Source organism: Pseudophryne corroboree, chromosome 1 (assembly GCF_028390025.1).
Source record: "Pseudophryne corroboree isolate aPseCor3 chromosome 1, aPseCor3.hap2, whole genome shotgun sequence".
In the NCBI taxonomy this organism is placed as follows: domain Eukaryota; kingdom Metazoa; phylum Chordata; class Amphibia; order Anura; family Myobatrachidae; genus Pseudophryne; species Pseudophryne corroboree.
Window position 1 is genome coordinate 173,544,533 of NC_086444.1, and position 10,685 is coordinate 173,555,217.

The window sequence follows — 10,685 nt, forward strand, 5'->3', positions numbered from 1 at the left end:
TACACCTTCCTCACAGGGATCTCTTATGTGTACCCAATGCTCAATTCCTTCACAAGTTAGTAATGTGCAGGAACCTGAGTGGATGGAATCATTTAAGACTATAATTTCAAATATTAATTCAGAGTTAGCTACGGCTAAGCATGAAAGACAGACTCTGAAACAAACTATAGACACGTTTATGGTTGCTGCTGCAGACCACAGACAGGCTCCCCAGCCCCCTCTGTTGGTTTCTATCCCACAATTATTGCAATCTGACTGATTATGAAATACCACTGTTTGATGAAGGAGAGGCTGAGGTGGAAGAGGATAATTCCCTGTCCCTGGGTGTTGAGGCCCTCATTTATGCCATTAGAGAGGTAGTCAATATCCCTGATCAGGAGGAAGACCAGGCAGAGGAATTGTATTTTAATGTGAAACCAAAGTCCTCTGCTACCTTCCCAGTTTCTAAGGAATTAGATTCCCTGGCGAAGGCAGCATGTAAAAATCCTGACAAATGTTTTCCCCCGAAACGGGTATTCAATGAATTCCCTTTACCTACAGAGGATAGGAAAGTCTGGGAAACCCCGCCAACAGTGGATACTTCTGTGTCCAGGCTGTCACGTAAGATTGTTTTACCTGTACCAGGGGCTGTTTCCCTTAAAGACCCAGCTGATCGGAAAATTCAAACTACTCTTAAATCAATTTATACTGCTGCAGGTGTAGCTCAACGCCCTCCCATAATATGCAGCTGGATTTCTAGAGCCATGGTAAAATGGTCTGATGATATTCTGAAAGGGTTGCTTACACTACCTCAAGACGAGATAGTTACATTACTGCAACACATCCAAGATGCTGCAAACTTTGAGTGAGGCTGTTAAGGAACTTAGTATCATTAACGGCCGTACCACCGCTATGGCAGTATCGGCTTTCATACAGGCTTCATCTCTTCTTCGGAATCAGGCCATCCAGGTACAGTAGGACAACGCCATGGCAGTAGCGTACATCAACCGACAGGGAGGAACCAGAAGCAGGGCCGCAATGCGAGAGGTGTCAAGAATACTCCTCTGGGCAGAAACCAACGCAAAGGCCATCTCCGCAGTGTACATTCCAGGAGTGGACAACTGGGAAGCGGACTTCCTAAGCAGGCACGACCTCCATCCGGGGGTATGGGGCCACCACCCTCAGGTGTTTCAACAACTTGTTCGCTGGTGGGGTTGTCCACAGGTAGACCTGATGGCTTCTCATCTCAGCAAGAAGCTCCGTCGTTACTGCCTCAGAACGAGGGACCCACAGGCGGTGGAAGCACTGAAGTCGCCATGGATTTACCAGTTAGTTAACCTGTTTCCTCCAATTCCTCTGATCCCAAGAGTTCTCAAATGACTCAAAAAAAAAAAAAAAAAGGAAACAGTTCAGGCAATCCTCATTGCTTCGGATTGACCTCGACGGGCCTGGTATGCGGACCTCCTGACCCTGTCATTGGAGGATCCCTGGCCTCTGCCGCTTCTCCAGGACCTTCTTCAACAAGGACCGTTCGTCTATCCAGACTTAGTGGCTACGTTTGACAGCTTGGAAGTTGAGGGAGATTTTAACCAGGAAGGGTCTTCCCTCCAAGGTGGTTGCCACTATGTTACCTCCGGATTTGGAAGAAATATGTTTGTTTCTTTCTTGTGAAGGTCGAAAATGTTCTCCTGTGGAGTTTCGTCTGGGCCGTTTTCTTCTGTTCCTGGAAGCAGGAGTGGATAAGGGACTACGGTTCAAGGTTCAGATTTCGTCTCTCTGTCTTCTTACAGAAACAACTGGCGGTACTTCCTGAAGTACAGACCTTTTTAAAGGGAGTGTTGCACATTCAACCACCCTTTGTTCCTCCCACTGCTTCGGGACCTCAATTGACCTTTCTCCAATCAGACTGGTTTGAACCCTTACAAAGGGTTGACTTAAAATACCTAACGTGGAAAACTGTTATGTTACTGGCCTTGACTTCGGCTTGCGAGAGTCGGAATTGGGGGCCTTGTTATGTAAGAGCCCATACTTGGTGTTTCATGAGGATAGGGGGGAGCTCAGAACTCGCCCGCAGTTTTTGCCGAAAGTCGTCTCAGCCTTTCATGTGAATCAACCTATTGTGGTTCCTGCGATATCTGACACTTCTGTTGCTCCAAAGTCCCTGGATGTTGTAAGGGCTTTGAGGATTTACATCAAAAGGACTGCTCGTCACAGGAAGTCTGACTCTCTTTTCGTCCTTTATGATGCTATGAAGATTGTTCATCCTGCCTCCAAGCAGTCCATTGCTCGTTGGCTCAAATTGACTATCTAAATCAACCATCTCATCTAGCATAACAGTTTACTGGGAATAGCATAAGGAATAGCACGAAATAAGTACATCAACTTTGGTAGCAACATCATTTTAAAGGCCGCTAAGCCGCCCAACCAAGAGACCTCGTGGTTCATCCAGGCATATGTTAATGAAGTCAATTGAGTCAATAATGGGACATAGTTAACAGTATGTACATTTTGAATATGAGAAGGAATGGAAACTCCCAAATATAGCAAGGAAGAATCCTTCCACGTAAATGGAAAACACTTCTTCAAGAGCTTCAATACTGTAATAGGAATATTAATAGGGAGGGCATCCGATTTTGTGGCATTCAATTTATAATACAAGGCAGCACTATAACGTCCCAGTATGTCACGTAGGGAGGGCAACGAGGTCTCTGGGTTGGATACAAACAATAAAACATCATCTGCAAAGAGACACAATTTATGAGAGGTATTGCAAACCGAAAGACCAGGAAATTCTGGGGACAAGAGAATCATTTGGGCAAGTGGTTCAATAGCTAACATGAATATTAGTGGGGAGAGGGGGCACCCCTGTCTAGTGCCATTAGAGATGTGGAAGGGAGAGGAAAGAAAGTCATTACTAAAAATTCTAGCTGAAGGGCCATTATAAAGGGCTAATATGGATTGAAAAATGCCCCCATGAAGTCCAAACTTGGATAATACCTGGCGCATATAACCCCAATGGAGACAATCAAATGCCTTCTCAGCGTCAAGAGAGAGAAGAAGAAGAGGTGACTTAGTACGAGAAGTCCATTCAACCAGATCCAATACCCTACGAGTATTATCGGGAGCCTGGCGGCCAAGTACAAAGCCCACCTGGCCTGGATGTATCAGATGTGGGAGTAAAGGGTTTAAACTGTTAGCAATCAATTTGGCGAAAATTTTCTAATCCGTATTAAGGAGGGCTATAGGTCGGTAATTCTTGCAGTGAGCTTCAACCATTTCCGCTGGGAAGGACCCAGTGTTAGAAGTGTGATAATAGAGCTGTAAAAGAAGAGGGGAAAGGACCTCGCTGAATGCAGAATAGAAAGAGTTAATAAAGCCATCCGGGCCAGGAGCCTTTCCTTTTGGTAACTGCTGGATTACAACTTGAATCTCCTCCAAGAACCAAGGGGCGTTCAAAGACACCAGGCTAATCTCATTCAGGGAAGAAAGAGGGAGACTACCTAGGAAAGAGGAGATAGTAGCAGCAGAGGGCTGGGGAATAGAAGAGTCCTCATGTAAACTATATAGTTTAGCGTAGAACTTTGAAAATAGGTTAGCAATATCAAGGGATTTGAGACACTGTTTACCGGAGGGGGCAATGAGACATTTGATGCGATTACGGGCCTGTTGACCACGAAGCTTGCACGCTAGTAGATGGGAGGCCTTATTCCCGGCTGTATAAAATTTATAGCGGAGGCAAGCAAGGGCCGAGTGCATGCGGAGCATAAAGAGCTTCTGAAGCTGGTTCCTTACCTCCTGAAGCTGTCTACACAAAGCTCTACTGGGATGGGCTTGATTCTGAGACTACAAAGACCGAAGTGACAACTCTAAAGCGGGTTGTGTTTTTCTGGATTGGGCCTTGAGTTGAGCACCCTTCTGAATGAACGTGCCACGGAGTACCGCTTTCAGGGCACATCGATAAGTGAAAATAGAAGTTTCATCATGGTAGTTAGTTTGTGTGTACAATGTTAAAGAATCAGTGAGGGCCTTTAAAATCTCAGGATCAGTCAATTGGTATTCCGGGAATCACCAGGGACGAGCAGGAGGGAAATGATGACCCGTATCCCAGGTCCATAAAATAGGAGCATGTTCGGAACATGTAGTAGGAAGGATTTTCATTTTCTGAGTGTGTTGAAGAACCCACTTATCCAAAAGGATAAAGTCAATCCTAGAATAACTATTATGAACAGCAGAGAAAAAGGCAGGGAAGTGCGCCAGGCATCATACAAGCCGAACTCTGCAAGTAGTTTCCTAAAAGCAAGGGAAGGGCCTATATCTCTAGGGGAAGAATGTTGACCTCGGGGAGAGGACCTATCCACTTTAGAATCGAGAACCAGGTTAAAGTCAGCCATTAGTATAAGTGCCCCTTGTCTAACTTTAGATATTTTCTCAAACGTGTCCCGGTGAAACAGGATTTGGCGGGAGTTAGAGACATATAAAGAGACCAGGGTAACCAAAGTATCATCCACAGAACCAATAAGGATAAGATACCGACCATTTTTATCCGTAAATTGCCGGTGCAAGGTAAAGGGGGTATTCCTGAGAAATAAGATAGCAACACCATTGCGTTTGGTCGGGCCATTAGTGGTATAGCACATAGGGTATCTATGTCATGAAAAACGGGGTGCTGAGGAGGAGAAATGCGTCTCCTGAAGGGCCACAATATATATCTATAGTGGTGGAATATAGAAAGGGCCAATCGTCGTTTATGTGGGGAGTTAAGACCTTTGACATTAAGGAGGAGATTCAAATGTTTGAAAAGTCAGTTGGGTGTCTGTTTTTTCCTGTCTATTAGATAGGAAAAAACAGACACCCAACCGACTTTTTCAAACATTTGAATCTCCCCCTATGAGTGAGAACTTTAACCATTAAAAAATGTGAGGAGATGAGAATACAGAGATGCTGTGGGCGTACCTGTCACAAAAAACTGAAGGAAGGGATAGAGAAAAACAGGGAAAAGGAAGAAAAAATATAGGGAAAAGGGAAAAAAAACAAAAGGCCCAGTATATCGGGGCACAGTAGTTGTTGCAGAAAACAGACACGACAACATAGTTAACTTGTGAGGGTGGGCCATCGCAAACTCCACCCATGAAACCTTGTATAAGACAGAACGAAGAAAACGATGCAACACACAAAAAAGCCGACATATGCGGTAATACACCTAAAGCAGTGTACAAACTATAGGAATCGACATAACTATAGAAAGACCCTAAAAAAGCTAGGCATGAGAACATATTAAGCATATCAAATACAGAGTCTATAGTCAAATGATACTTGCGGACAAGGCGGCAGGACCCAGCGCTGAGATGGAAAGCACTGTAGCAGAAGTCCAGGAGAAGGCGGCATCTCAAGCAGGGGTCAAGCCAAAAACAAAGAAAGTCAGTGAGACCAATGGATGATTAAGGACCCAGCACAAGACGACTCTGGCTCAGTCAGCAAGTATCCAGATAGCACCAAAGCAATGGGTCAAAGTTCCATCAGCCCACTTTGGACCAATCCGACTGAAGAGGAGGACCCCGAGAATATGAAGGGGTCGAGACGGGAATGTTCCAGTCCGTCAGGAGTTTGACACCGGCGTCCAGAGATGAGATTACAAAGGTGGAGCCATCTTTCCGCACCAGCAATTTGACCCCATCGATATTGTATATCATGATCACGGAGCGCTTTCATGATAGGCTGTAAAGATCTGCGCTTGTTTTATGTTATGGACTGAGAGATCCGGGAAGAGTTGTAGGTTATCTAAGACATCCGTATCTTCTGCAAAACAGGCGGTCTTGAGAATATCCTCTTTAACGTGAAAGAAATGAACACGCAATAGGGTATCTCGAGGAGAGCTGCTGGGAGCAGAGCGAGGTTTGGGAAGGTGGTGAATTTGGTCAATCAACAAATCCCAGGCCTCCACTGACTAGCAATTTTTTAAAGAGAGGACAAGGCAAAGTCCTGAAGTTCAACAGCAGACACCGTTTCTGGGACACCTCTAATCTTGATGTTGTCCGCCTGGACCTGTCCTCTAGGTCGGCAAGCTTGTCCTTAACTGCTAAAAGCTCCGCCAAGACGGAATTATGGGAGGTGAGAAGGTCATTATGAGAGGAAACCAACTCCTGCACTTTATCCTCCAGGTTATTGGTACGGATGCCAACACTTGTCACCTCACCAGTGAGTTGGGTAATGGAAGATTGAAGGTCAGCAGTGAGGTCCGTCCGTAGAGCCTGAAGCATCTGATGTAGCATGCGGACCGTAAGGGGGGCATCATCAGAAGGGTCAGTTCCAGGTACGGGACGTGGTGAAGAGGCAACAGTGGAGGTAGACAACATACCAATCCTTCCCAACTGACACCGGTTCAGGAGTACAGTTGGACACAAATTTAATAGGAGGAGCAAGTGCGGAAATCTTGGCTCGTTTAGGAGGCATAGTGGATTCCAGAGGAGCGCAGCACTAAACAGCAGCAGAAGGACCAAATGTGGGTGGTCGTGGGGTACTAGATCAGGTAACAATGTAGAGGTCTCATGGGTGTGGAGAAGGCAGATCACAGAAACAACATATGGACAGAGCGAGTGCTACAACCCAGCAGCGGCCGCCAAACAAGGGGGAGCCAGGCACCAACCTGCGTTGCGAAGGGCCCAGAAGGGCATGGAGTCATACGATGGGTATCAGGCCAGGAGTGGAGCAGCAGAGGCTGGGCCCTGGACACAGCAGCAGAAGGGTGAGGAAGCAATAGGGTGGCCTACTGCAGGACTCCAGAGTTTCCAACCCTTGCCTGCCAGCAGCAAAAGATCTGGTGGGTACAGGAGGAGAGCACTGACCCTGCATGCATGCCTGCTATGATTGCCAGGTCATGTCCCAGCTGGGCAGTTTAATGAAATCTGCCCCAGGATGTAGCGTACAGCCCTATCAGCAGCTCCACTGCCTTAGTCACCAGTGACGCAGCAGTAGCAGCAGCAAACCAGCGCTTTGGCACTACAGAGCCCAGCAAATATAAAGGGGCAACAGACAATCTCAAAGTTGGCCTCCACACGAGGCAATGGCACAGCACTCCCATTTCTTGCAGGGCCTGAAGCCAGATCCAAAATAGTGGGCGGGACAGGAGCTCCAGTCACTGGCCTCAGGGAGCCACAAGATTGGGCAAGCAAGGCAGCGGGGAAGTCAGCTGTGGACAGCGCCAACGTTGGAAGGAAGGGAAGCCAGGGGCAGCAACGTACAGCGGGGTATGGCAGCTGAAGGACACTGATCGCGGCCGCAGCCCGAAGCAGGTCCCCGCCGGTAGTGCAGCAGTGCAGACACCAGCCCCCCTGCTGGGTGAGTCACAGGGCACATTGAGCTGCGGCTGCTCAAAGACTGGGACTTCCCGCGGCCGCTCACACTCACCCACCAACGATAGCAGGTAGCGAGGGTGCAGGGATGGGGCCGAGTCTCCGGCTTTAGGAATGGGAAGAGGCCGCAAACCCGCAGGGGCCCAGGGGGGTCCCCCGGCTCCGTGATCTCAATCCCCGGTGACCTCCCGGTTCTCAGAGGGGTTGACAGCCGGTTTGTGCGTTGTAGCCCAGGTTAGAAGCCTGCCCTGAGCTATTTTGAACAGGTAGAGTCCGGGAGCTCTGGTCTTGCATTGCCTGTCAGTCTGCCCGTCAGGCCACGCCCACACTATTCATTTCTTAAAGTGCCAGGCTCCAGTGGACATGTTCTATACCCCATGGTAATATCTGATTCCCCAGTATCCACTATGGACTACGAGAAAAGGAATTACCGCTAGGTATTAAATTCCTATTTATACAGCCCCAGTGTGCAGTAATATAATGCTTAAAATAAGTTATATTACAAAAGTAGGGGCCAGCACTGTAATAAATGCCACCCCCTAGAAGAAAAAGCTTAGCTCTGCTCTTCCACTCTGCCATCATATAGCAACGATGGAGTCATTGCACGGGGTACAGTAAATAAGAACCAAGGTTGCCATTGATACAAGGGAAAGATTGGGTGGTGACATTGTAGAATGAGAATGAGGCACATTGTGGTATTGGAGAATGGGTATACCAGCAGACAAACTTTTATTATATACGAAAACTTACAAAACACTAGTAATAGCAGCAGTAAGTATGGCGACACTATAAATGTGTGACGGGAACATTCAGGGGTTAGATTCAGTTAGACTCTCCCCATGAGTCCGCGTGGGTTATATGCAGCACTTATGTAGCTGTGGACTCACTGATTTGTATTTGCAGCTCACAGGGCTGCGTACGTAAACCCGCCACTAGAGGGCGAGATAAAGTGTTGTTTCCATGCCGTTGCAATGGCAATGTGGCCCCTTCATGGCAAACTGAATTTACCCCTTATAGTGCTTGCAAAACACACATAATAAGCCACTATAGAACTACAGCAACATATTTGAAAAAAGGAGTAATTTGTTTGCACTATGTATGATATGCACCTGAACAGGGTCACACTTGTCATTTAATTAAAGAGCTGCTCAGCTTTGGACGCAGTCGCTGGGTAAAGCCTCCAGTGGTGTCACAATACAAATCCAGAGCTGGAGCATTTGCATATTTTTTCTCAGTCACTGCATACACATTCGCAGCTGAGGCTGCATTAGCATACATCTCTGAATCAGGCCCCAAGTTTCTGAGCGCTGCACACTGCCTGCCCACTGCACCATAGCGGGTTTGCTAGAGTGCCTGCTGCTCTGAGGTGCCAGAGAGGAGCTGCATGTCTAGCTCCTCCCCTAGTGTCTTGCTCAGGACGGCACCATGATGGCACCACTTGCAGCCACTGGGAAGTAGGCCACAAAGTGGCCAGGGCTGCAGTGAGTCACATCTCAGTCACTGAGGGAGACGTGGCTAACGCTGTTCCAGCCGTGGCCCCCAGAACTGTGGTCCTAGCATGCACACGTGAGTACTCATGGCGCTTTAGGCCACTCACAGTTCCACAGGTACGTAGCTGGGAGCCTCTTCCCTGGGGACCACTGGAGCACAAGGGCAGGAACAGCAAGAGGAGCGCACAGAATGGCCCTACCTGCCTACCAGCAGAGTGCTAAACAGAATTACAACGGTTGCTATTAACAATAGAATAAAAAAGCATCGCAGCATGCCCTGATAGTTTTAGCACGCCCTAATAGCAGAACTGTTGTAAGGCATGCTGGGTTGTATAGTTCCACAGCAGCTGGAGGGCCATGCTGAATACGCCTGGCCTGTAGCGTTATGGCATTATGTAATACAGAGGCTCTCAAACTCGGTCCTCGGGGGCACACACAGTGCATGTTTTGCAGGTCTCCTCACAGAATCGCAAGTGAAATAATTAGCTCCACCTGTGGACCTTTTAAAATGTGTCAGTGAGTAATTAATACACCTGTGCACCTGCTGGGTTACCTGCAAAACATGCACTGTGTGTGCCCCCGAGGACCGAGTTTGAGAACCTCTGATGTAATAGGTTCCAGTTTTACAGAACTGGGATTTCAGCTAGATTGCCTCCAAATTTAAAGCAGCAATCGTATAAAACACCAACTTTAAAGCTGATTGCTGTTTTAAATTTAGCTGTAATCTTGCTGAAATCTCGCAGGGTAGATAAAATCGGAACCTATAATATAACCCCCTGAATCTGAACGGCATGTATATGTGGTACATATAATTTTTGTGTGAATACTATACATTGCATTTAGACTTGTACTCACTTTAGAATTTATATCAAGCAAATTTGTTACTTCAGCAACTATTTTTTATTTACTTGGAGAAAAAGCACTACTAAAATGGAGAATGTTCAATACTGATGCTTGTATGGATTGGTTTTGCAGCTGAATGACAAAGAGGAGGCTTTGGCTCATCAAAGGAAGGTAAGCTACATGCTTGCACGGACCATAGAAGACAAGGTGGAACCCTCCAGAGCAGATGGGAGAAGTCATTCTGGGACAGAATCTCCTGTGATTGGGAATCAGCACAACTTTTCCGAGACCAGACAAACTGTCTCCTGCCCCTCCCTAACAAACACTCCCATAGAGGACAACATTACTCCACAGCAAGGGTCACTTAGGGTTATTGAATCCTCCTTTTCTTTGCTGCTTAAGGATGTATATCCTCAAAATGAAAATGCAAAAAGGACGACTACACACCCAGGGACTCACCCCGAGGATGCAGAAGAGCATCAGACATGATGTTTAAAATATGTATAATTATATGTTTTATAGTGGTTACTAATATTTAGAATTTTAAATATAAAACTTTTGAACTATTGCCTGGTGAAGACAAGATCGATTGAAAACTCAAAGGGACTTTCATCATTTAACAGGCCAGTATGAAACCTCTGGTACATTTTATGTTACAAAATTTTAATTCATAAACATTGTTTTACAGACTCCCATTGTATTTGTTAAAGTTACCATTGTGATATGATCACATCCCTTGCGACTTTTCACTACAGTACATGTTTGAAAGTGTTCAAAGAGCGTCAAAAATGTATGCATTTACACTACAAGATTAATGTAAGTTAAATTCACAACAAGACCTACCAGCGTATGCATTACCTGCGTGTGAAAGGGATAGTAAAAAATTTTTTTTTTTCAATTCAATAAATTTTTATTGGATTTTAAATTGATTTTACAATTAAACAGTGCAAAAGGCAATACAAAACAAACTAAAATAAAACAAATAAAAACAAAAACAAAAAAAAACATTAAAATCAGCAACAGT

General features: G+C 46.1%; 1 protein-coding gene across 1 annotated transcript in view; it reads left to right on the forward strand.

Moving 5' to 3' along the window:
• The window catches only part of CCDC125 (coiled-coil domain containing 125), a 112,961-nt gene extending 102,610 nt beyond the window's left edge, over positions 1-10,351 (forward strand). Inside the window, exon 12 of the mRNA XM_063963905.1 lies at positions 9,794-10,351. Coding sequence (XP_063819975.1) covers positions 9,794-10,150 — 357 coding nt within the window. The 3' untranslated portion in view covers positions 10,151-10,351. The remainder of the gene's footprint in view (positions 1-9,793) is intronic.
• The last annotated feature ends 334 nt before the right edge of the window (positions 10,352-10,685 follow it).